The sequence below is a fragment of the Podarcis cretensis genome, assembly GCF_951804945.1.
Source record: "Podarcis cretensis genome assembly, chromosome: 9".
In the NCBI taxonomy this organism is placed as follows: domain Eukaryota; kingdom Metazoa; phylum Chordata; class Lepidosauria; order Squamata; family Lacertidae; genus Podarcis; species Podarcis cretensis.
The window spans coordinates 33,875,801-33,902,798 of record NC_137178.1 but is presented as its reverse complement, the minus strand read 5'-3'; the positions used below and the strand labels follow the sequence as shown (position 1 = coordinate 33,902,798).

General features: G+C 48.3%; 1 protein-coding gene and 1 long non-coding RNA gene across 10 annotated transcripts in view; one reads left to right on the top strand and one right to left on the bottom strand.

The window, feature by feature from the left end:
- Positions 1–10,808, bottom strand: part of PCDH10 (protocadherin 10) — a 55,075-nt gene extending 44,267 nt beyond the window's left edge. For 8 of the 9 annotated variants that reach the window (XM_079989422.1, XM_079989423.1, XM_079989424.1 and 5 more), the window contains exons 1-3: positions 7,229–10,808; positions 4,915–4,973; positions 4,182–4,288 (exon numbers count right to left, since the gene is read on the bottom strand). In XM_079989422.1, the coding sequence (XP_079845548.1) occupies positions 4,182–4,288; positions 4,915–4,973; positions 7,229–9,886 (2,824 nt within the window). In that variant the 5' untranslated portion in view covers positions 9,887–10,808. The remainder of the gene's footprint in view (positions 1–4,181; positions 4,289–4,914; positions 4,974–7,228) is intronic. The other variant, XM_079989421.1, reaches the window with a different exon arrangement.
- A 4,666-nt stretch (positions 10,809–15,474) lies between these two features.
- On the top strand, positions 15,475–24,367 carry LOC307223481. The gene is made up of 3 exons (XR_013842106.1): positions 15,475–15,737; positions 20,051–20,278; positions 23,386–24,367. It is a non-coding gene; the product is annotated as an uncharacterized lncRNA (long non-coding RNA).
- The last annotated feature ends 2,631 nt before the right edge of the window (positions 24,368–26,998 follow it).

Below are 26,998 nucleotides of genomic sequence, written 5' to 3'. Positions count from 1 at the left end.
CGAGCTGCAACACTTACAGCAATCCTACGGGTGTACCTAAGTATAAGGTAAAGGTAAAGGTACCCCTGCCCGTACGGGCCAGTCTTGACAGACTCTGGGGTTGTGCGCCCATCTCACTTAAGAGGCCAGGGGCCAGCGCTGTCCGGAGACACTTCCGGGTCACGTGGCCAGCGTGACATCGCTGCTCTGGCGAGCCAGAGCCGCACACGGAAACGCCGTTTACCTTCCCGCTGGTAAAGGTAAAGGTAAAGGTACCCCTGCCCGTACGGGCCAGTCTTGACAGACTCTGGGGTTGTGCGCCCATCTCACTTAAGAGGCCAGGGGCCAGCGCTGTCCGGAGACACTTCCGGGTCACGTGGCCAGCGTGACATCGCTGCTCTGGCCAGAGCCAGAGCCAGAGCCGCACACGGAAACGCCGTTTACCTTCCCGCTGGTAAGCGGTCCCTATTTATCTACTTGCACCCGGAGGTGCTTTCGAACTGCTAGGTTGGCAGGCGCTGGGACCGAGCAGCGGGAGCGCACCCCGCCGCAGGGATTCGAACCGCCGACCTTTCGATCGGCAAGCCCTAGGCGCTGAGGCTTTAACCCACAGCGCCACCTGCGTCCCCTTCCCGCTGGTAAGCGGTCCCTATTTATCTACTTGCACCCGGAGGTGCTTTCGAACTGCTAGGTTGGCAGGCGCTGGGACCGAGCAGCGGGAGCGCACCCCGCCGCAGGGATTCGAACCGCCGACCTTTCGATCGGCAAGTCCTAGGCGCTGAGGCTTTAACCCACAGCGCCACCTGCGTCCCTGTACCTAAGTATACTGTGTGCTTATTTGAAGATGAGGAGTTAGATGCTGTGAATGGCTTGCCTAAGGCTATCTAGTGAATTCACCATGCAAGAGACAGGATTCACACCAGGTCCATGGTTGCTATGCATCCCTGCTGGCATAACCCTAAGAACCATTTTCTCCAAGCTTGCCACAAACACCTGACATCTCTAAAGTGAACACTACAGCATTTTCTTCTACCTGATGCTAAACACAGGGCATAAACGAAAAGAGCTTGAGGGTTTATGTATTTTTTCCCCTTAATTTCCAGGTGACTTCATTTATTAGATCACTGATGCAGTGCTATTATGCAAGCACTTCTGGAATGAGATGAAACTAAACAGAATCAGGAAAACAAGCAAAATGTGAAGCAAGAGAGCAGCATTAGGAGACATGTAGAGTGAAAATGAACTATTTTTAAAAGCAAAAGTGGAAGCGGGGATTAGAAAGACATTGTGGTCATTTGCTACGGATAGAACAACTTCTGCATCCATAAATAAATAATGCAAGCACACACACCTGTATATGTAAGTAAGTGGATAAGAAGATGGGGATAGTTAAGTATTCCAGCCTTAGCCTCTTATTTTTTATATTTAGAATACTGATGAAGTTGGAGGCTGAAACACTTAACTTAATTTATTTATTTATATATTACTATTTGGCTGCATCATATATAGAGCCTTCTTTAATGCAGTTTAATTTTGTTGTTTTTCATTCATATATATGTGTGTGTGTGTGTGTGTGTGTATACATGAGAGAAAATATATAGTGCCCTTGAATACTCCTCTAGATCGTTGTTAGCTACTGAAGTTCAAAGAAAACTAGTTCCCTCTCTTTCATAGCATAAACCAGGCAAAATGGACGGGAGTGAGAGTGAAAGCAGGATCCACTTGTTAGAAAGGGTGCTAGGGAAAACGTGACCTATGTGAAGAAAATGGAAGTATTGCATTTATCAAAGAGCTTAATATATGTATCCCAAAGTCACAGGAGTAAGGTGAGATATTCCAGGACACTCCATGAATATGGATTCACACAGTGTCAGTATACCGCAAAAATCCTTATGCAAAGCGATAGCCATAAATGCCTAGCAGTAATTTCTCAAAACTGGTTATTTCAATTATTAACTTAAGTCAAAGTTTCAATTCAAAATGTTAAATCTAATTAGACTCAAAAGAAATTGTTCAATATAATTTATTCCTCTCCACTTTATTTGCGCAAGCTTGTAATTTAACAGGCAAGTCTACAAGTCAAGAATACCACAGACCATGCGTTTTTTTAAAGTAAATGGATCAGAATTGGTTTAAATTCAAGCATTTTAGCTTGTTGGGTTTTGGTGTTGAAATCACAAATAACTAGATTAAAACAAAATGAAGCCTTTAAAGTTTGGACCCTATGTTGTCAAATAAATAGCATCAATGCATTAGGGCAATGCAGGAACAGATAAAAAGTCTCAGGTCATCATAAATACCCTAATTTCAGATAATCCATTAAAAACACACAGAGAACAGCAACAACAAAAAGCTAAGTGTAGTACACTGGTAGATGCTTCTCAACTAAAATGGCTTTTTGCTTGATGTGCATTACGATGATTATATTCCCGCATTCTGCCTCTCCATTCCAGGCCTTTGTACAGATGTTTATTCTTTTCTCTCCTATTTGGTTATTATGGTTCATTATGTTGAGAGAATAAACTGATTGAAATGTTCAGAGAGATGAGTACCGCAATAAAATGTGTGTTGGGAGGGGGTGGGGAGGAAGCAGACAGGGAGATGAGGGCAAAGGGGGATTTTATCATGCTTGAGTACTGCTGCCTCTGAAATGATGCAAAGGAACTAGGGGTAGCTTGGAGGAGGAAGGAGCCTAAAATGCATATATCTGGAAGTCGGTGTAGGGGGAACCATATGCCAGATATAGAGAGAGAAAAGAAGGGCGGGGGAGAGAGAGCGGCTCTGTGTTCCAATGTAAACTTCTGGCAAGAGCTGGTTTGTTGTCAGGTTCCCAGACACAAAATAGATGCTCTGTTCACTAAGCATGAAGCCCTGCAAGGAGCAGGGAGCTCAGAGGCTCTTGGCTTTCCTCAAGTCTCATTAGGTCTGCATATTAATGACTTGCAGTAATATAAAGCAGCCCTTGAACAGGCTTTCTTCTCTCCCCCCACCCAACCCCTTCTTACAACGCACCCAGGCTTCTCGTAGCAAAAGAAACAACACACTTGGAAGAGCAAAGGGCTGAAAAACCAACCAGCCAGCCTCCACTCCGTCTCTCAGTGCTTCTGAGGAAATTGAGTAGGGTGGGATTCACCTTCATGTCCTCTCTCCAGATGGTTTGGGCTACAGCTCCCATCAGCTCTAGCCAGCACTGGCTGGTGCTCATGGGAGATGTAGTCCAAAACATTTGGAAGGGACCCAATTGAGGAAGGCTGTTCTAGCAAGAGAGACATACTCACTTCCTCAGAGGATCACCTTGAAAGGTGTGGCTGTAACAACCAACAGGAAGCCCCTTGAACTTTTGTGACTTGATGCAAAGATTGGATTCCAAGGCCTCAGCTGATGACAATTCAGAAACAGCTGGCACTGAATACTGTAAGGTGTGCATGACAGCCATGTAAATGCCAAAAGAATCCTTGCTCCTCTCCAACTGGTGGAAGCACCACCACCACCACAAGACTATGCTCTCTTTTCATCCAGAAGCCGGTGAAGATCAAATCACCATGTACCACACAATCATGAATCCAAATATCACAATTAGATGCAGCCCACTTATTGGCTTATAAAAGCCAGGTTAACGAGATAGAAAGTAGCATCCTGCAAGTGCAAGGCATCATATATTCAAGATACCCTGTGAGAAGCTACTGATCACCACACACACGCACACACACAAACCTTCACCATCCAACTGTCATTCAATCATGACTCTTTTGCCGCCTCGCTCTTTCTCATTCAAACCCCTAGGGGCACACTCCTTGTGCATCACTCAACCATGCCTGCTATCCAGTTGATGCTGCAAACTGCTTTGAAATCTTCTCAACAGCTTTTCTGACTATCTTTTTCTGCCTGCTCCCAAATGTGTCAGTACCTCTCTACCTCTAATGGGGAAGGAAAGTCCACCACATACCATTAACATACCAAAACTCTGTAGCTCTCAAGAGCAAGCCAAGGTTGTGGTGTGTGTGTTTTTTAAACTCTCACACACATAAATATGTATTAAATGGAACACTCTTAAAACTCATCCATGCATCTGCAGAAAAAGACAACAAACACTCTGTATCCCATTACTTTCAGGCCTATTATTTATTTATCTATCTGTAATTGCCCTTGCTGCCTCACTTATTAAAAGATCAAATATTTAGATTCCCCCTTATCAGACTTACCAGAGGATTGACCTCGATTAGTGGCGTCATGATCGCTGTCTCCTTGCTCACTGTCTCCATGACCACTGTCCTTAGAGCTTACTATGTCTGCTTCCTGGAATGCAGAACTAGAAACATAAAAAAGCGCTTAATATTTGAACACCCAGGAAAAAGGGAAAGTCATAAAACATTCTTCTGCCATCACATGGCCACATGTGGAGCTGCACTCAGCCAGACCTCCCGCTCACAGCACTGATGTTGCTGTTGCTGCTGTTGCTGTTGCTAAGAAGCTCTTTCCATCAGAAACAAAACTTGTACTTCCAGGCATTAATAATCCATCTGGACAGTCAGTAGCCATTATTACACTGCCTATGAGAGTTGCTATGAATAATTTGGCTGAATTTGCTTAAACTTGGAAGCTAATTTCTCCACAGAGAAGTCAATACTATATGCCAGTTCTTGAAGAGAGGCTCATAAGTATTTGAGGCACGTTTCAGACCAGCACAAAATGAGATTCCACTCTCTTTTCAGGTAATCTCTGCAAGACCCACCAAAAGCCATAATTCAAAGGTGTTCATTCAGGGCCGATTTATTTTGCTTAATGTTCCTGTCTGAACAAATTCATTTTTATATTCCCCAGCTATTATTCGACATCTGCAGTAAACACATTTCCACGTCCTCCTTCATACTTGCTGAAATACATCTCAGGTTGTGCAAAATTAGGGCCATAATTTAGGAAATCAGGAGGTCCTACCTGTTTACCCGCCGTGGTCTATCAACTAGATAACTGAGCTCTGCACGCTGGTGTTTAGTCTAGAAAAATAATTAGAAAAAATAATTGAACTCCCAGTGTGTTTTTTGCAGGCAAAACCAGTTTATGTATCTATAATTATTATAATGGATCTATAAGTGCATTATAGTTAAGCCATATAATACCCAAGAAACAAGTATCACTGGTATATATGAGTTCCTTACTTCCCTTACATTGGCAAGGACTGAAATATTAGCCCTAAGGCAAATAAACAAAGATTACTCTTGAATTCCATGCCTATACTGAATAGCAATGGGTGAAAAATGTCAAATGAGGTACTACTTATTCTGAATAATAAACCTACAATTTGAACACCACTGTGTATTTCATTGCAGCATATGGAAAGAAGAAATACAAATTTATTTATTTATTTTAAAAAAGATGAACAAGGAGAATATTTCTTCTTAAGTTCTAGAAGAACAATTTTTCAAATATTATCAAAAATTCTTCATTGGCTTCTCCAAGGTGCAAAACAATGTTTTCTCTCAGTAACAGACACAGAGAGTATACACTCAATTAGATGCCCAGCAGACCACATTTTAATCGAAGAATGTTAAGTCCAGATTATGTGATCTGCAAAAATTCTTTACATACCAGGGTAACACAAAACATGCATAATGTGGCAGAATGTTAAGCTTTGATAGAAGCTTTCGGTTGCATTCTGTTGAGATGGTTCTTTTATAACAAAAAATGCTTCATATGGAACCACTCTGCTAGCGTCATGAAAAGTTAATTAATAAATCCTTAATTCTTGAATTAATTAAAACTGCTGCCTGATAGTTAGATGTTCATAACCACAAGAAACCCCACCACTCCCCCCACAACCTTAATCATACAGGCAGGCACTTTGAGATGTAAATGGCAGCTTTTTAATTAAAACACACACACACAAAAAAAAACTTTACTGCATTGAACAGAAGCATCATTACAGAAACTATTTCAGATTTGCTGTTCCTGAAAGGAGTAATAAAATAACTAAAGGACCAAACGAACAGCAAAAAATTCCCTGACATGCATGGATTGGTCTGCACTGAGGGAAAATAAAAACTGGCAGCTGACCCAGGGCTGTGTTGCTTTGATACAGAAAAGGAAGAAGCTAGGCTAGCTTCATTCAAATGCACATAGTGTGGGCGCTTGGCTGCAACCATTTCTAAGATGCTCCCCAGTGCACCATTGCTTCTGCCTCTGAAAAGAAGCTACTTACTGGCTGAAACCAAAAGGTGCCTCAAAACACACAGAGCTGTCCAAGTAGCCTGCCCTGAATCAGGATGGAGCAAGATGGATATTTAGGAGGGGTGTGTGTGTGTGTGTGTGTGTGTGTGTGAGAGAGAGAGAGAGAGAGAGAGAGAGAGAGAGAGAGAGAGAAGGTGGACAAGGCATGTCTACACAGAAGTAAGTCCCCTTATGTTCAGTGGAGCTTTTCCCCAGGTAACTGGACATCATGACAGCCTACATAACAGTGAAGGAATTAGAGATGGTGCAGATGAAGGAAAGCTGCACTGCAGTTTGATGGCAGTACAGTGGCTGGAAACACATGTGTTGCTGGAGAGAGGGCATAAATCAGCTGACTACTCATCTGCTACTACTTGCCACAACTGTAGTAGTAATCTACAGCCCACTTAAGAGAACTGAACTGAGCAGCAGGTTGATAGTGCCAATTAATAAATGACAGTCTGGGGACCTGTAAGCATTTGAGCAGGGAGATTATAAGGCAAGACAATGCTAGTAACACTTAATACCAGTAGTAAAAGCAGTAGTAACATTAATAATTAGAGAAAAATATGCAACCAGTTAAGTGAGAGTTCTATGTGCAGCTGCTCAGGAGTAAGCCCCCTAGAAGGCAATGGGACTTACTTATGAGTAAATATTAGTTTACTCGTCACTTGGAACTTCCACCTGATTTAAGCGCATCAGGTTCCAGCACTGATAGTTGGTAACTGTTACAGCTCAAGAGCCAGTAAGATATAATAGGGTGTCAGACTAGGAGCAGGTGAGACCTAGATTTAAAACTCTTCTCACCCAAGAAGCTCATTGGGTGACCATCATTCAGCCTGGTCTACCTCTAAAGGTTGTTGTGAGGGGAAAATGGGTATGGAGAACAACATGTGCCCCCTGCAGTTCCAGGGAGGAAAGGCAGGCCTGTTGTAAGTCTAGCAAAAGATAGTGAGGGATACAGCAAAGGGAGAGGAGAGGAGTGCCCTTGTAGTAAGTGGCTCCTGAGGTTGTGAGAAGCCCGGAGGGCAGCAAGACGCCTTACCTCGCTGGACAATATACTGCCATTGGAGATGATGTCGGGCTGCTGGTCAGTGTATCCCGTGACGATGGCCCCGCAAGGGTTGTGTTCGGCGTCGGTGCTGCGGGAAGGGCTGCAGGGCTTGAGGAACATCAGGTCGGTCTTGGCCGACTCGGGGGTGAGGCAGACCTGGTAGCAGTAGTTCTGGTTGTGGTGGTGGGAGCCGAAGCTGGCTGACTCCTCGACGGGCACCTGGGCCGGGTTGCTGGGAACGTTGGAGCTCTGCACGAGCATGATATCGGACTTGCTGAGCTTCTTCTTGCGCGCCCGCGCTTGGCGGCTGCAGCAAGGGCAGCAGCAGCAGCAGCTGAGGCAGCAGTCGCTGGCCAGGCACGTGTAGATGTTGAGCTTCTTCTCCTTCTGGCAGCGCACGGCCAGCACGATCATGGCCAGCAGGAAAATGAAGGAGACCGAGCCCAGCGCGATGATGAGGATCAGCGTCAGGTCCAGGGATGTCTCGCCGCCGGTGCCGCCCCCCGAGCGGCTGGGCCGGTGCTCTCCGCCCGGGCCCCCAGCTCCCCCGGGACCCAGCCCCCCGCCGGCCCCTGCGCCGCCTCCGCCGCCTCCCGCGCCCGCGCCCTGCCTCTCCACGGCGCTGTCCACCAAGACCACGTGCAGGGCGGCGGTGGAGGAGAGCGGCGGCTGCCCGTGGTCGCGAACCTCGATGACCAGCTCGTAGGGCCGCTGCGCGTCGCGCTTGGCGGGCACCTTGCGCGCGGTGCGCAGCTCGCCCGTGCGCCAGTCCATGCGGAACAGGCTGGCCTCGTTGCCGCGCGCGATGCTGTAGGTAAGGCGCGCGTTCTCGCCATCGTCCGCGTCCACGGCCGCCACGCGGGTCACCAGGTAGCCCGGCTCGGCGCCGCGGGGAAGCACCTCCCGCGCCGGCGTGCCATTGCGCCCGGGCAGCGGGCTGACGATGGCGGGCGCGTTGTCGTTCTGGTCCACCACTACGATGTTGACCGTCGCGTTGCCGGCCAGAGCTTGCTCGACATCGGGGTCGTCGGGTCCTCCGCCTCCGCCCGCCGCGTCGCGGGCTTCCACCTGGAAGCTGAACTCCTTGAGCTGCTCGTAGTCGAAGGAGCGCAAGGCGTACAGGAAGCCGTTCTCGGAGTTGATGGACACGTAGGTGAACACCGACATGCCCTGGATCTGGCTGTCAAGGATGGAGTAGGCCAGCTGCGCGTTGGCGCCCTGGTCGCGGTCGGTGGCGCTCACGGCGTAGATGTACGCGCCAGGCACGTTGTTCTCGCTCACGTACACCTGGTAGACGGGCTGCGAGAAGCGCGGCGCGTTGTCGTTCACGTCGCTGATGCGCACCTGGATGGACTTGCTGGTGCTCAGCGCCGGCTCGCCCAGGTCCCGGGCTACCACCGTCAGCGTGTACGCGTCTCCGCCGGGCTGCTCGCGGTCCAGGGGTCCTTCGGTGACGATGGTGTAGTAGTTCTTGAAGGAGCTCTTCAGACGGAAAGGCGCGTCGCCCTGCAGCAACTCGCACTGCACTTGCCCGTTCTCCTCAGAGTCGCGGTCGGACACGCTAAACAGAGCCACCACGGTGCCCGGCGCGGCAGCCTCGCTCACGGCCTCCTTGACGGTGGAGAAGCTGATCTCGGGCGCGTTGTCGTTGGCGTCGAGCACCCGCACCAGCACTTTGCAGTGGGCGGGCACGGCGTTGGGGCCCAGGTCCTTGGCTTGCACGTACACCTGGTACACGCTGCTCTCCTCGAAGTCCAGCTCTCCGTTCACCTCGAGGCGACCCGTGCGCGGCGAGATGCCGAAGAGCTCTCGCGCACGGGCCGAGATGTGGCTGCTGAAAGAGTAGATGATCTCGCCATTCTGGCCCTCGTCCGGGTCGCTGGCGTTGAGTTGCAGCACCAGCGTGCCCGGCGGCGAGTTCTCGGGCAGGGCGACCGTGTAGACGGGCTGCTCGAAGGCGGGCACGTTGTCGTTGGAGTCCAGCACGCGGATGGTGAGCAGGGCTGTGCCCGTGCGCTGCTGGGGCTGCCCGCCATCTACGGCCGTCAGCACGTAGCGGTGTACAGCCTGCTGCTCGCGGTCCAGCGGCTTGGAGAGCACCAGCTCAGCGAAGCGGTTGCCGTCGGGCTGCGTCTGCACGTCCAGCGAGAAGTAGCCATTGGGGGTGATCTCGTAGGTGCGCAGCGAGTTGGTGCCCACGTCCGGGTCGAAGGCGCTCTCCAAGGGGAAGCGGGTGCCTGGCGTGGCGCTCTCCGAGATCTCCACCGTCAGGTCGGGCTCCGGGAAGGCGGGCGGGTTGTCGTTGATGTCCAGCACTTCGATCTCGACGCGGAAGAGCTCCAACGGGTTCTCCAGGAAGACCTCGAGGTGCAGCTGGCACGACGGGCTCTGCTTGCAGATCTGCTCGCGGTCGATCTTCTCGTTCACGTACAGCACCCCGGTCTCCAGGTTGAGGTCCAGGTAAGGGCTCCGCGAATTGGGCACCGTCTGGAAGCGGCGAGCGGAAAGTTTTGTAATGTCCAAGCCCAGATCTTCGGCGATATTCCCCACGAAAGTGCCATGCTCTTGCTCCTCCTGCACCGTGTAGTGAAGCTGCGAAAGGGCTCCCTCCACCATCCAGATTAAGGCAAAGACGAATAGCACGACCATCTCCAAAAGGGGAAAAGAGATTTCCCCCCCTCCCCGACGCTAACACTTCCCCCTTCTCCAGGAAAAGAAAAAAAAACCCTCCTCCTTCGAGAAACACCGTGTCTGTGCGGGGAGGGAGGGAGGGGAGGGAGCGCCAGAGATTGATGGGAGCTTTAGAAAGGATTTATGATTCCTTTCCTTTCATGTTCTCTTTCCTCCCCCATCGCCTTCCTTTAAAATAAATTTAAAAATTGAGGTGGGGGTAGCTGGGGGAGGGAGAAATATCACCCAAGATGGGCACGGGAGGGAGCCAAGCCGAGCTCCCACCTCATCGGTGATCTTCGCAAGAAATGACCAACTGGAGGCAATAGGTAGGTGGCTATATAGACACAGGAGCCCGCTTTAATTTATTCCCAGAGTCCTGGCACTGCACCGCGGCAGCCGGAAAGGCGCTGGAGGCAGCGGTAGCCACGGCAAATCCCGAGGAACTGGTCGGTTTCAAGATTGTCTTCCGTTGGGCTTCCTGGTCGGAGCGGGAGCGCGGAAGGCTGCGGGAAGAAGAGATGGGCATGCCCCCTTCCGATGAAGAAAAAAGCATGAGAGACGGGGAAGGTCCTCTCTCTCTCTCTTAAAACATTTTTTAAAGAGAGCCACAAAAATATGACAGCCAGAGGAAGGATGGGGAGAAAAGCGGCAGCCCCAAACTTTAAATTCCCTGAATTTCTCCGGGGCTTTGCTGAGATGCTCTTAAATCTCCAGCTCTTCCTTGCATGCCTTTGCGCTCAGTTTCCTTCCGCCGTCTCCTCCTCGGCTGCTTTGCCTCTTTCTCGCTGGCTTGCAAGCACATTCACTAAGCAGTGCTGCTGCTGCTACTGCAGCTCCTCGCGCTAGCTCGCCCGCCCGCCTCCCGTCCCGAGCTCCAGCTCCCGCGATCTCGGCTGGCAGTTTCTGAGCTCGGAGCGCTCGGCTCTTCTGTTTTTGCGCAGCGACCTGCTCCTGCCAACCAATCGTCTCGCCGTCACAGCCCCAGGGCGGCAGCCCATTGGATGTGCCGCACGTCCAGCAGCTGTCGTCACGGAGCAAAGAGGGGGGAGGAGGAGGAGGAGGAGGGAGGAGGGAGGGAGCCCGGGAGAACCCTGCGCTCCAGTCGACTCGGCGCGAGGGCGCGCGTGCGCGCCGGTCTCAGGCAGAGAGAAGAGCCCTGCCACTCCCGAGGCGCTTGCCGGGGAATCTCTGCCTCGGAAAGTTACTATTCCCCTGTCGCGGCTCCTGAGCGAGGAGATCACCTCTCGTCATCAATGCAAACCATGACGCTAATAAACAAGCTGCTCCGTGGAGATGGAATTTCCACCTGCTGCCGACTTTCCCTTTCGCCTTTGCCTATTTCGGTACCTTTCTGCTCTGGAAAGCATCGCCAACAAGGAAAACTTGACATACATTTCCCTTACTTATTTTTCTTCTCCCCGCGGTTTGATTTTCCTTTGCCGGATCGTCTTTGACACGCAATGGAGAGCCACTTGGAGTTTCCACCAACTGCCTGCTGTGGCTTTTTTTTTGGGGGGGGGGGGGTCCTTAACAGCAAGCATTTATCTTCTAATCGATTTCACAAAACAAGCGTTCGCAGAGTGATGATGACACTGAATAACAATATAAGGTGAACGAATTTATCCACAGGCCACCTATGCTACTATGAACATCGTACTCGCTATGGCTCAGTGGCAGGGCAGAGCAGAAGGTCGCAGGTTCAATCCCCACCGCACCCTGGTCCGGCTGGGGAAGTTTCCTGTCTGAAATTCTGGAGAGGAGCCGCCAGTTAGTACAGTAGATATCATCCTAGACCAATAGTCTGACTCGGTTTCTATGTCTAGCCAAGAATCTGATAGGATGTGGTTTTGTTGTTGCTTTAAAAAACAATAATTGTGGATTAGAGAGCCCATCCGATGCAAGGCAATATTCAAACATATTACAAAATCATACTACAAGGGTAGCCAACATGGTGCCCTCCGGATGTTATGGACTCCAATTCCCATCAGCCTCAGCCAGCCTTGCCAGTGAGCAAGGCTGATGGAAACTGTAGTCCTTAACTCCTGGAGGGCACCACGTTGGCTATCCTGTGTTTCCGAGTTTAAATGTAGGTGCTTAAATGGTTATAACCAGTGTCCCGTGCTAGAATTGTAGAAGTGGGGAGCAGGGGTGCCAACTCGAATAAAATATTGGGGGTCCCCCAGGTAAGCCCCACCCTGCATAATCGATCACATGACCCAGTGCGCGCGCGCGCGCACCCCCCTATTTGAATGGCAATGCTCATCAACTTGAGGGGGCACCCTGGAATATTTTATGGGGGGTGCAAAGACCCCTCGCCCCTTAGGAATTGGCTCCTGTGGCTCATTACCTTGTTAACAGCCATCCTAGTTACTGATGAAAGAAGATTATGCGGCAACATGCTTTGGCTAAAACTTGGGGTGGGAGGAGTGAAACTTGTGAATGGACGGACTACCAAACTTTTTCTCCCACTGTCGACGACTCTAGCCTAAAACATGTATACTCAGAAGTTCTGCCGAGATGAATGGAGCATCTTTCCGAGTTGGGATTTCTGTTTTGCTTTCTTAAAAGTGCTTTGGAGGCAGTGACGGTGGAAGAGATTACGATCAGCCAGGCTAAAAAAAGCGAACTGGTGAAATCCCCCGTTCGACGCCCCGCGGGACAGAGTCTGTTTACTACGATTGGCTCTCCTGCCTTCGCGCAGTAACTAAAGGCTCCTTTACGCAGAGGAATTGCACTATAGCAACTGAACGTAGGTGCTCCCTTGGCGCAACGCTGCCTTGCTTTTGCGCCTTATTGTTGCACGTTAATCTGTGAACTTCACGGAGCCGCGAGAGTCTCCCACTCGCCTCCCTAAAAGCATCTTCGCGCTGTAGGGAAAGGACGTTCCCGGGTCGTTGTGTCTAACACCCCGCCCACTCGCAGAGCGTCATAATTTATTACATTTGAGGAGCGGAATCAAAGAGAAGAGGTGCCAGCGGTAGTAAGTGGCCTGTCAAAGTGCAAAATGCAGCTCAGCAACTAAATGCTCTCACGTCATTTTTACAGTACGATCTTCTATTAGTCGGAAGTAAGCCACACCGAGCCCTTGGGCTCATTCTCCGGTGAACATAGGCTTGAAATCCTACGCTTCCCTTACCTGGGAGGGAGCCCTATTGAACTCAACGAGCTTACTTGCGAGTAGGCGTGCATAGGCTTACACACTGGGTAGTGCTTCAGCGAAGCTCCTCTGTCTGAAGCAAGGGGTTTAGGATTGCAGGGGATGGTTTGACGTCACAGGATGGGAAATGTACCCACCAGTCATTCCTCCAAGTTGCCCTCACGTCTTCCTCTAAAATCAATGCAGAGTCAATCGGAAATGGCCACCGAAACTAGTGCTCTCGGGCTAAAAGTGGGTGATCGCTATGCGATTGCTCCGGAGTAAGTGGCTTGTGAACGGCAGCCTCCGTAGACCATTCCCACAGTGCTTCCAGGACTACCTTGCTTTCTAAATACACATGCGGGGGCGGGGGCAATGGATCCGTGTGTACACGGATTCTAACGTTCGGCATCTCTCTCGAAGTCGATTCGAATCGGCTTCTCGGTCCCCAGCCGCAGACGCGGAGCTGAGGCGGGCGCTTTTCTTTATGATGCATTATAATTTGAGGCTGGTTGCTTGAAAATGTACAAGCGAGCCCTTTGGCAAAGCATAGCGCACATTATTGGATACCTGGTGTCCTCTGGAGGAGGATAGCCTTTTGATCTGCAGCCGCTTTATGCCTTGGCTGTAAGCCCGCTCATTAATTCGGGCCGAGGGTCCATTTGCCCAAGATGGTGTAAAAGCGCAAGAAAGGATTCAGGAAAGGATATTTGAGGAGCAGTGGCAATATTAGATTGGGGACGGGGCTGGTAGTAAAAGAGGCATGCATGACCCTAGATCTGTACAAGCATGACTTCCCCGTGTATAATAGTCCGTCTCCGACTCCAAATAGCCCCAGCCTCCTGGGGAATCTTTCTTTTCGCGAAGACGGCTGCCGCCGCCACCGCCGTCTCCCTCTCCTTCTTTCCCCGCCTCGTCTGCCTAGCGCCGCCAGCCACCCATTTCTAAGCATCCTTCCCTGCCTAGCTGCGCGCATCCTTCGCTTCACTGCGGGCTGCTCTCCTCCTCCTCCGCTTCTTTTCACGTGAATGGGTCCTCCTGTCTCTGAGCAGTTAAAACCCTGGGTTGCCTCTCTGCCAGCAAAAAAGGGGGGGGGGAGGGGAGCGACAGACAAAATGGCTAGTCCTTTCACAGCTGCAGTAAATTTACGGGCGGCCAGACAGAGCCAAAAGGAAAACCGCGGCAGCGTCACACGCTGGCAGCAGGGGAGGAGGGACCGGGGAGCCGGCTGAAAAGGGACCTGTGGCTTAGCCGGAGAGGCTGGTGGGGTGGGAAGGGAGCCTGCAGGGTGCCTATTTGAACCTCCCCACCGGATCAGAGACCCTGCTGAACCCTCAGCCTCCGTTATGTACTTAACGGGAAAGAAATCGCCGTCGATTTCAACACCCTCTCTCCGGACTGGCAAGGGACGCGCGTGTGCGTTGGGTGGCGAATGCTTATCCGGTTTCCTCCGTCCTGGTTTTAAAACGCTGTCTTATTGTGGCACCTTGCTTGCCCCGAAGAGAACACCCGAGCCGCCCCAGCCTGTGTGTCAGTGTATACACGCGCGCGCGCGCACAAGCGTGCTCGAAAGCTCAGTGTCGTGGACTCCGACGCTTAAAAGGAGAGGAAAGCAGGATGCGCCGCCGAGAGATGGATTGGACGGGTCTGGTGGTAAATAATCCACGATATCTACCGCCACGACGTTTTAAGTTTCCTCCAGCTCCGCAGGGGGAAGTGGCGCGCGCGCTTGGCAAATGTAAGCAGCAGGCTCCTCCTAGCGGTCAGAGTGAGCCACTGCTGCAGACGTGACGTTTCGTCGAAAGAGTTGTGAGTAGCAGCAGCAGCAGCGCGGCTCCTCCGCCCGTTTGTGTGAGCAGCTCCCCTGCCTAGACCTCCGGCTCAAACAACCCTCCTCTCTTCGAAAGAGCCCATTTGCATTTGTAGCCTCGCCTCTTCAGCTGAGAAGCGAGCTCCTCCGCGGAGGAGGCAGCACTGCATGCGATTTAGTCCCCTTGGGCTATAAAAACCATCGCTTTGCCTTGGCTCGATCTCCCTGTCTGAGCGTCTTCACCTTCCCCCGGCCCCCTCCCTCTCTCCTGGACGTGACTCTTCCCCCCGTCCCCTTTCTTCCTTTCGCGGGCAGCGCCCGCCGATTTACGACGAAAGGGGAGTTACATCAGACAGCTGCTCGGGTGGGATAACGACGGTATAAAGCGTCGTGGTGTATACAGTGGTACCTCGGGTTACATATGCTTCAGGTTACGGACGCTTCAGGTTACAGACTCCGCTAACCCAGAAATAGTGCTTCAGGTTAAGAACTTTGCTTCAGGATGAGAACAGAAATTGTGCTCCGGCGGTGCTGCGGCAGCAGGAGACCCCATTAGCTAAAGTGGTGCTTCAGGTTAAGAACAGTTTCAGGTTAAGTACGGACCTCCGGAACGAATTAAGTACTTAAGCCGAGGTACCACTGTATTATAAACAGCGCGGTGCCATTGGAAGGCAGTTGTGGCCACAGCACAACTGTAAACCCCACGCCCCGGCGGCTCACCAGCATCGTCCTCGAGGCAGCACGACCCTCCAAAAACAGGGGCAGTCTACCGTCCCGATCACAGCTGAGGCTTGAGGTGCTGCTAAGCTTCACTCGCCTCCTTCAGACCAGGGTAACAGAGTTACTGCGTCACACATGTCCGGATTACTTTTGGGTCTTAGGTGACTGATTTGAGTATTATTATTGTTTTACCTTGATTGATCGTCTCTCTCTCTCTCTCTCTCTCTCTCTCTCTCTCTCTGTGTGTGTGTGTGGGGGGGGTGTCTGTGTGTGGGTGTTTTAATACTGCCCCAAATGTTCCTTTTCAGAGTGAGGTGGACTGGAGAACGGACTTTCTATCTTCTGCAGCCTTTGGGAGAAGGAGGGGGGCAGTTTGTTAACATCTGGATAAATGGCTGCTTGCGGTGATTTAACATGACTTGAAAGCAATCTGTTCCTAAATCCTCTTATTATTGTGGCATGGCTCGGGGCTTGGCGAGAGGCGTTTTTCCGAGCAATTGAGGAAAAATAGGAAATCCAGATGGGATAATAAAAACAGGCATTTTCTAAAGCAAGAAAAAGGAAGAAAGGGGCTGGGGGAGATAGTCCAACTAGGATAATTAACCAATAAACAAGGGGCAAGGAAAACACACAAGTATCTCTTCGGGGAAATTCATGTGGGTGAAGAAAATAAGAAATCTTAGAGTAAAAGATAAGAAAAAGCCTGGAAAGTATACTGCCCATTGACCAGAATGGAGTACCACACAACAGCATTGAGCCAGAGACTGCATCTCCCATTGCACTAGACCCATGGTTCCCAATGTGGGGCACATGCCCTACAAGGGGGCAATTTGATTTATAACGGGGGCAATTTGAGAATGAGTTATTAACAGTCAGTGGCCTTTTAGGCTTCCTCAACGTGAATAGGAGTTCACTTTTTGAATAATAAGAACTATATGTCATGGGGGGGGGGGCAGCACATCAGGATTTTGGGTAGAGCATGGCCAAAAAAAAAGGTTGGGAACCACTGCCCTAGACCCATTGGGCATCCTCATGGCTGGTGCTGATGGGAGCTGGGAGTCCAGCAACATCTGGAGGTTCCCCATCTCTGGCAAAGAGACTCCTGTAGACTTCTTCACTATAATTGCCTCTTCCCTGTTAGGTTGAGGGTGCACGGAGGCAATGTGCGCAATCTCAGAGCTACAGGCCCTCCCCAAGGACAAAGGAACAGGCTTCCCAGCTAGTTAGTATTATTCATTCATTCATTTTACTTGTATGCCGCTTTTCCACACACAGAGAGAGACACACATGCATCATGTTCAAAGTGGCTTGCTACAATAAATAAACAAGATATATTTTAAACAAATACTACAAAATAATTTCATGATAACAGAGCAAAACATAACAGTAACAATTTCATAACATAGCAAAATAATAACTTCTTAAGAACATAGTAAAACAGCAGCAAATATAGTAACACACAAAGACATATTTCAGTACTATAAATATAACAAGATTACTTAAACCACATGCAGCATGCAATAGCAAAAATAACAAGGGAGCATCACAGTTTCACTTTAGTCCTAGAAGCATCCCTCCAGTGATGTTGCTCATAGTCCATCTCTTTTGGCAGCTTCTTATAAGGCTTCCAACCCCTCCCATGATTATAGATGTAGTGCAATTGGTTTTTTATGTTTTGTAAGCAACTTAGAAGCCATCTGGGCACTAAGCAGTAGATAAATTAATTAGTATAGTTATCACAATCCCTTCACAGGTATGCTATAGATCAGGCATAGGCAAACTCGGCCCTCCAGATGCTTTGGGACTACAACTCCCATTATCCTTAGCTATCAGGACCAGTGGTCAGGGATGATGGGAATTGCAGTCTCAAAACATCTGGAGGGCTGAGTTTGCCTATGCCTGCTATAGATCTTGTAGTTGTTGGCATCTGTCTGTCATGGGAGACAATGGAAGTGTGTGCCTTCAGGGATGAATTCGAACCACTGAAGAGTTACAGCGGCTGATATGGGAGAGGCATGTGGGCAGGAAGGACAAACCATATTAATGCAGGGGTGAGTAACCTCAGCCCCTGGCCCCAGCCTCTCTGTCTGGCTTAAAGGATACTCCCCACATGACATCCCCTTCTCCAGGCATCAGCAAACATGGCCCTCCAGATGTTTTGAGACTACAATTCCCATCATCCCTGACCAGTGGTCATGTTAGCTAGAGATGATGGGAGTTGTAGTCCCAAGACATCTGGAGGGCCAAGTTTGCCTATGCCTGCCCTAATCAGCCACACTCACTTGCACCAGGCCCCTTACTAGCCCTGCATCGCAGACTCCCTCGCCTGGCTGGAAACTGCCCTTGAAATCCGAATGTGCTTTTGCTTGTTTCCTTGGATAGAGAGGTGTGTGTGTGTAGAAAGGTTAAAAAAAAATACAGGTTTTTTTTTCTCTCCATCTATTTTTGCCTCTCATGCCACCTACCACAGGCTCATGGCTACCAGAAGGTTAGTGAGAAGATGACCTTCAGGTCGATAAAGGGTCCCTTAACCCTTATGAAAGAATGCAGTGGCATTGTGTCCCCAGAGAGCATGTTTGCCCATTAGTACTTAGATGCCATCCTGAAGTGAATGGAGGGTAATTTGTGGGATGGAGGATTTTATTTTTATTTTATAAAAAAAAGCTGGGTGTTGTAGGCAGAGATAATTGAGTCACTTTATCTTTCACTGTACTTTTCTAGATGGTTATAGTGAATTATGTCCTCCAGATTGTTGTCACCGTATCTGCATCTTCATCATTACAGTGGTACCTCAGGTTACATACGCTTCAGGTTACAGACTCTGCTAACCCAGAAATAGTACCTCAGGTTAAGAACTTTGCTTCAGGATGAGAACAGAAATCGTACTCCGGTGGCGCGGCAGCAGCAGGAGGCCCCATTAGCTAAAGTAGTTTCAGGTTAAGAACGGATCTCCGGAACGAATTAAGTACTTAACCCAAGGTACCACTGTATTATTATTTTTCTAATTCTCCATAGGAAAGATCTGAATATACCTTAATTCAAATTTTATTTATGATGGGGATAGGTTGGAAAGCTTATAGGTTTAAAACACACACACAAAGTTCTCGTATATAAGCATTTCGTATGAAGTTGCACAATCTTGTGCACATTACGCCTAAACACCCAAACTATGGTCTTGTGCAATTCCCTGTCATTTCCATGTAGTTCCACAGGAGGGTAAGATCTCAGTAGATTATACGTAATATGCATAAACAAGGCTTCGGGGTCCACGAAGACTCTGGAACTGCAAAGGGCATTCTGCACATCTCTTATCTTTATTTGTCCAAGCTCCATGGTTGGGCACTTCATTCTCATATAGTCTCAGTTGTCAGACAGGGCTGGGCAGCATTTTGTTAAGCTTTAAATAGTGAATTAGAAGCACTGATGATCTGAAGCAGCCCCCTAATGCAAAATGACAAATTGCACTTAGGCAATACATGAACAAGAAAATGATTTATGGATTTTCACGATGGTCTGAGCAAATGAAGGCAATATGAATTATACATCCTAATGCTCACTATATCATTTTCTAATAATACTGTTGCAGCTGCGAGGCTGTACATGGCTCTCTTCAATAGGGGCTATTGATTAATAAGAAGTCCAGGCCTAGTTTTACAGCACATATGCCTTCTCTCTCTCTCTCTCTCTCTCTCTCTCTCTCTCTCTCTCTCTCAATGCCAACACCAAATGAGGTTTTCTATTTTATTTTATTTATTTCTTCATTTCTGAGGCAAGTGACGAAAATCGACCCCACCGCCACAGTTCCTGTCAGCTCTTCCATATGTCATCGTTTTAGGCAGCAATTACTTCGACAAATGAAGACTAATCTTTTGCAAAACCACATTTTGCTCCATGCTGCCACTTAGAAATGCAAATAAATGGTTCCAGGCTGGTAAATCCACCTTTCAGATTGAAATGGAAAATTAGCAACAGATTCCTCCCTCCCTTGTAAAGTGCCTTGCTCTTCTTGATCATCATTTATCTCCTTTGCCTCCAGAAAAATGTTTTCTTTGCAATTATCTAAGACTTTGGCATCACGAAAAGATGATTTCAGCACACGGTGTTATTCAACTACCCTTTGTTTTTGTAATGGAACATGTGTGCCAGCCAATAGAATTTCCTCTCCCCTTTATTTTCTGGGAATCATCAATGTCCGCAAGACTTAAATATCCATCATTTTCTGATTATTATCAATGATCTGAAGAACAACAGGTGGAAAATGTCACAATCTCTCTTGACCTTGGACTTTACTTTCAGGGGTATTAAAAATGAAAGCAATTGATTGATCTACCACTGCATTTTCCCACTTCAACAAATGGGTTAATCCATGGAAGAAAGCATTCTTGAGTAATTTATATATCCCTGTATGAAAAAAGTCCTTTGAATACATGATGCTTAGAGAACTTTTTCATACCTTACCATTTTCTTTTTTCAGGAGTCAGCAATTACTCTGCCTTTATGGTGCCTGGAATGGATGCATCAAACAGATTTAAGTGTGAACACGAAGTAATTCACACCACTATTTTCTAACTACAACATGACCCTTTGGCAATCTTATTCTGGAGGATACCCACATGGAACCCATTTTTGTGACTGAATCAAAATAAGCCCAGCAGCCTGTGCAAACGAGATGTCACACAAACTGGACAGAAATCACTTCATGGTGAGAAAGCAGTTATAACTTGCTGAAGAATAGTGGCACTGTGGCAGCTAGAGAACAGTCTCTTAATCAACTTCTCACATCCCTTTCATGGGAAAATCTAATTTGTATTAAATCATTGATTCTGAGTCGAGACAAGACAATAGTAATTTGTAATTGTGACTAGTATTAGTGAAAGGATATTGTAATGGTTCTAGGGGTTGCTCGTGCGTAAACCGGCGCCACACCTGGCTGGGTTGCCTGAGTGAACCTTTTCTGTCTGGACAGCCACTCGCCCGTGGCTGTCTCAATTGCTGGCAGAATCCGTCAGTGGGTGTTTCTTGAACTTCTTCCAGCAAAGAAGCTCTTTGACGCCTAGTCTCCGCCTACTCTCCCTGCGCGGAAGCCTTCTGCGCAAGGAGGATGTGGGCAGTGGAGGACCCTTACTCTCCCCGCTGGTCCCCGGCAAGGAGTCATGGGACCGCCTCGCTGATTCCCCCATCTGCCCCTCTTCTCCACTGGTGCTACGCTGATTCCCTTCCCCAGAAGATGGGCTGCCTCTCCCCATCCTGGGACACTCTCTGGAATCCCTCTGGAGCCCACTCTCTCCCTCCGGCCCTGATGGCAGTTCCCTGACATCCACTTCCTCCCCAGGACCCCCTCCAGCCCGGCACGATTTTCCGGTTCAACCTCCTCTCTCTCCTCGGCCGACGATGTGGGGAATCCCCTGAAGGAGCTGTCATCATCCTCTGAGGATTCAAAACCAGCCTCCCATCCGCTCAGATCTCTTCCCACAGGTTGAACCTCCCAGTCTGATTCTTCTCCCTCCCTCCTCTTCGGAGGCAGGAAAACCCACAAAGTCCCCTTCGTCGTCTGTGGGTCCAAATTCTTCCTCCCAGAATCTAGCTAGTGGTTTTGGCTTATCTGGGAACAAACTGTGGAATTCTTCCACCAGATACCCGTCATTGATTGATTCAGCGGGGACCCACGTGTTTTCCGACCTGGGTTCTCCCTCCCAAGCTACCAAGTACTCCACCTGGCGACCTCGCCACCTTGAATCGAGTATTTCTGTGGCTTGGTTACAGTGTTCCCTCCTCTACCCGCGGGTGGGTGGTGACTCCTCCCACCCCGGAAATTCCCGCCCCTTCCTGTACGGTGAAAGTAGGGACCTATGGAACACCGGATGTATCTTCATGCTGTCAGGCAACTTGAGTTTGAATGCCACTGGGTTCACCTGCTGTATTACCTCAAAAGGCCCCAGCCGCCTCAGCTGCAACTTCTTGCACCCTCCCTTTAAGGGTAACTCTTGGGTTCACAACCACACCCGGTCTCCCACCTGTATGGCCTCCCCCTCCCGACGGTGCCTGTCCGCCTGCCTCTTGTAAACTTCCTTGGCCTGCTACAAGTTCATCCTGAGTTGCTGGTGCAAGGCCTCCATTTCCTCCACAAATTGCTCAGCTGCAGGTACACTCCATCCTTCCTCCCCCCTCCCCGGGAAGGCCCTGGGGTGACACCCATAATTGGCCATGAAATGGCTCATTCCCATGGACACATGTTCAGCATTATTGTACGCAAATTCAGCCAAAGCTAATTTCTCTACCCAGTCGTTCTGTCTCTCGCTGACGTAGCAGCGTAGGTATTGCTGGAGTATACCGTTCGCTCTTTCTGCTTGTCAGTTGGTCTCTGGGTGCCTTGCCGTCAAGAAACTCACCTCAACCCCAGGACCAGATGGCTTTACAGCGACTTATTACAAAGAAATGAGGGATTCCTTGACGGTACCACTTAAACAAGTCATGAATAACATTATGAAACAACACGAAATACCAGAAACGTGGAAAGAAGCCTTTATTACACTCATTGTGATCCTACACAAGTAAAGAATTATAGACCGATATCTTTGTTGAACACAGATTATAAGATCTTTACGGGTATCTTAGCAAAAAGATTAAAAAAGGCACTGCAGGAACTTATCCACGAAGATCAGGCAGGTTTCCTTCCTGGCAGACAAATGAAAGACAATGTGAGGAATATAATAAATATTTTGGAATATTTGACTGCCAGGAATGAGAAGCAAGCCATCCTGCAGATGTCCCACAATGTAAGCCACTCTCTCCCCATCATCAGCAAAGTCATTTTTCTGCAATTCCAAAGCGTACTGAACTTCCGTTCGGAAAGCATTGTAGTCTTGGGGCTTTCCCCCAAACTTGTGTACCAGCCCCGGTACCTTCCTTGCGATGGGGGTGGTTCTGACCTGTGCATCCTGAGCCCATCTCTCCTCCAGTCACGCCATCAGGGTAGCTACATGCACCTCCAGGTCTCGGTTCCTCTCGACCAGACCTCGCACCACGGCTTGTTGCTCCGTCTCTCTGGCTGTCCCTGTTTGGCTCATCATGCTGCCTCTCCGGGGCTGCGCACAAGCAACGTCAGTGACTGATGGATTGCTGTAATGGTTCTAGGGGTTGCTCGTGCGTAAACCGGCGCCACACCTGGCTGGGTTGCCTGAGTGAACCTTTTCTGTCTGGACAGCCACTCGCCCGTGGCTGTCTCAATTGCTGGCATAATCCGTCAGTGGATGTTTCTTGAACTTCTTCCAGCAAAGAAGCTCTTTGACGCCTAGTCTCCGCCTACTCTCCCTGCGCGGAAGCCTTCTGCACAAGGAGGATGTGGGCAGTGGAGGACCCTTACTCTCCCCGCTGGTCCCCGGCAAGGAGTCATGGGACTGCCTCACCGATTCCCCCATCTGCCCCCCTTCTCCACTGGTGCTACGCTGATTCCCTTCCCCAGAAGATGGGCTGCCTCTCCCCATCCCGGGACGCTCTCTGGAATCCCTCTGGAGCCCGCTCTCTCCCTCTGGCCCTGATGGCAGTTCCTTGACAGATATAAACCTCAATGCCCACGAGAGACGAAAAGATTTAAGGTTAACCCAAATATTTTGAAATAGATTTTGTTTAAATGGGATGGAAGACAGTATTTTACATCTGTGTATCTTTTGTTGTAAGATAGCTATTCCAATGAAGATCTTTTGTGTGGAGAAAAGGCAAGGGTCGCAAGTAAATCGTACTCAAATGGTTTATTAGTTGCCTAGACATGCTTAATTTGTATTAATTTGTAGCTCTCCTTTCTTCTGGCAGGCCTTTGGAAGAAGCATAAATTCAAGCAGGTAATGGAGATGGTGTGATGGAGAACATTTCACATAAGGATGGAAGATTATCTCTACTAGATCAGATTAAAGGCCTATTTAGTTCAGCATCCTGTTTTCTGCAGGGGCTAGCCACATGGTTGTGCGAAGCCAACAGACAAGCCCTCTCCTGTTCTTTCTCAGGAACTGGTACGCATGCCTCTAATATATAACTATCATGTCTGGAAACCATTTACCTGCTGTATTTATGCCTATCAGATAAAGGCAGGGACAATCTGACTTTACTCTTGCATAGATGATGATAATGATTTTACTAGAATCTCCAATGTGTTTCTAATACTGTTACAATGATTCTCTTGGTTAAGCATAACCAAGGAACTGCATTAGGGGTAACAGCCTGTCAGTGATCTTCTCTTTGTATGAACTTCGACTTTACTTGCAAAGCAGACATGACCGGAATCTCTGTGAAAATTGGATTGCAAGAAATGATAATACTGAAACTATTTGGCTGTCAAAAGATCGCTAAATGCAGAGACTTTCTCTGCTTGAAGGATCATAAGCAAGCTAATAATCATCCTTGAATTTGGACTTTGAAAGCTCTGGCAAATACTTTTCCCCTAGAACTCTCTCTTTAGTTACACAATAATATTGACCAGAGGAGGAAATTACTTGAATTCCCCAAGTGACCATGATGCACAAAAACATGGCAATTCAATTTCAGACTCATGCAACAAATCAGGGGTTGTTTGTTTTCAGTCCTTACAATCTACAGAAATATTGCACATGATTACTCCTTTAGGTTCAAGACAGGTTCTGATTCATTTGAATGAATAAGTAAATGTTTCTTAGGTTTCTCTTTTTAGTCTGACCTGACAGTATAGCATGCTACATAAAGTAAGGATTTCAAACTACAGTCTTACTGAATACTCTTTGAAGCATACATGCTCTCAGTTACAATGGAAAATTCTACTCTAGCTGTAAAAAGGTAAAGGTAAAGGTACCCCTGCCCGTACGGGCCAGTCTTGACAGACTCTGGGGTTGTGCGCCCATCTCACTTAAGAGGCCAGGGGCCAGCGCTGTCTGGAGACACTTCCGGGTCACGTGGCCAGCGTGACATCGCTGCTCTGGCCAGAGCCAGAGCCACACACGGAAACGCCGTTTACCTTCCCGCTGGTAAGCGGTCCCTATTTATCTACTTGCACCCGGAGGTGCTTTCGAACTGCTAGGTTGGCAGGCGCTGGGACCGAGCAGCGGGAGCGCACCCCGCCGCAGGGATTCGAACCGCCGACCTTTCGATCGGCAAGCCCTAGGCGCTGAGGCTTTAACCCACAGCGCCACCTGCGTCCCTATTCTAGCTGTAGTTTCTCCATTAACATTAGATGTGGTCTTCCTAGCAGTTCTAAGAGAAATCTCTAGGGTGTCATTACTCAGCTTAATTTTAATTATCTAGGCTTACAAAACAAACAAACAAACACCCTGGTCCTGTTTCAAGAGGATTAATAACTGCTCTTAGTGCAGGAAAGATTACCAAAATCAATGATGTGATTAGGATTGTAAATAAGAAGAACAAGCTGTTGCCATATTTTAAGAAGTTGCCTTCATGTCTAACAGCTCAGTCTACATTTTGCTGGTGGGGTAGGGTGATTGGGTGGGCTTAGGCAAACAAACACACACCTTGGTTCAAACCTTGTGGACTGACTGAACAGGAAATTACCTGGAAGGCCAAATTTAAGGTTAATTGTATGAGATGGAAAAGGTTAACTACGCCTGTTACCACCTATTCTCCTAAAGTGCTCTTAATTGCCAGTGATGAGACAAAAAGAAAAAAAAAATTGAAATCTACATTCCTCTGCAGTCTTCCAAGGAAGTAGGCTTCATTGACCTGTATGGTCAATAGGCTTACTCAGACTGCACAGCTCAGTCCATTGTAAGGAACTCTATGATATATAGCACAGGGTGGGTTGATGTCAAGCTTGTCTGTACTTGAGACTGGTCCATTAGGATGATTGGGGAAGTACCCTATCAAGCACATCTGCCCACTGCCTCCTGACATCAGGAGGCAACATGTGGGTCCAGACAGGAAAACGGTGCCACTGGCAGCCAGCCAGTGGTGAGTGACCCAGGGTAGGGGACTCAATTGCACTGCTCCTCTCCCCATCAGCCACCTGAGCCAAAAGTCTCACATTGCCTTTTGATAGATCTGGCCCTAACCCATAGTCACATAATTAATACTGGTCTGGGGTATGTGTTTCAAGTGTTTGTATTTACAAAAAATCCCCTTCCACAATTATAGGGAGTGGAATGATATAACACTTGTTTCATGAGTGGGGTGTATTCAAGAAGAGCAAATACATTATCTTCTCTTGAACTTCTAATAAGTGCATGTGTTACTTTAAACCACATAAGGAGACGGTTTGTCTAATAATCTAGCCAGCTCTTACTTGTAGCCTCTTTGTCCAGTTTAACTCCACCACTAAACGTGAGCTATTTTTTGGTTCTCTTTCCCAACATGTTGATACCAGATATCTGCCTTTTCTCTCTCTCTTCTCTACACATCCTGTAAATAGTTCCTGTATGAATAATGCCCTTGTACTCCAGAAACTACAAGCAATTATTTCAATCTGATTTACCCAAGATGGTACATTTCTTGTCCTTACTATTGTGGCCTAGTCAGTAACGCTGTTAGGTTCAAATTTTGGTAGCTTAGGCTGGTGATCTATCTCCTGCTTTAGTGGCAAGGCAAGCCCTACCATTAGAAAGAGCAAGGTGGCTGTCTCAGCCAGCCAGTGCTGAGCACAGGGCAGCGGCAGTGAGGTGCTGAAGGACATACATGGGTTAAGCTAGCTTTCTTCCCCTGGGAATGATGGAGGACACTGCCCTGGCCTCAGCATTAAAGTAAGATTCAACAGCCAGCCCAGTTGGCTTCTGTATATCAACTGGGGGATGAGACACCCTCTTGTCCTTTATTTCAGGTAATAAAACACCTTGTCTGGTCCTGCTTGTGAACTCTGTATACACAGGGAGACTCTCAAAATAGTACTGGAGAAGAAACATTAATACCATGCTACAGCTTAAATGTTAGTTAAATGAAGTTAATGATGCTTATCTTTCTCCAAACAGGGGAGTGTGTGAGAGTGCACAATCATATGTGTGTGTGTGTGAAAGAGGATGTTCTGGGATGTGTGCATCAATATAAATAAGAGTGACAGAACTGGGTTATATCTTTAGTATTGCAAATGACATTTTGACGATGCCTGATGACAAGGTGACAAAGGTTTTCCAAAGTGACTAGTCATCTCAGGTTTTGCATTGTTTGATTGCCTCAATTGAGTCCAGCTTGCCTAGAAATACCTCTTTTCTTTTCTTTTCTTTTCTTTTCTTTTTTTTTTCCTTTCCTTTCCTTTCCTTTCCTTTCCTTTCCTTTCCTTTCCTTTCCTCTCTAGATGATACCCCGAATGGTTAGTTATTATTAAAATAGCACTGTAAATAGAAAATAATGAGGCTGATGACATTCAGCCACCCGAGATTTGTAGAAACCCAGCCAGTTGGGTGGGGTATAAAATTATTATTATTATTATTATTATTATTATTATTATTATTATTAT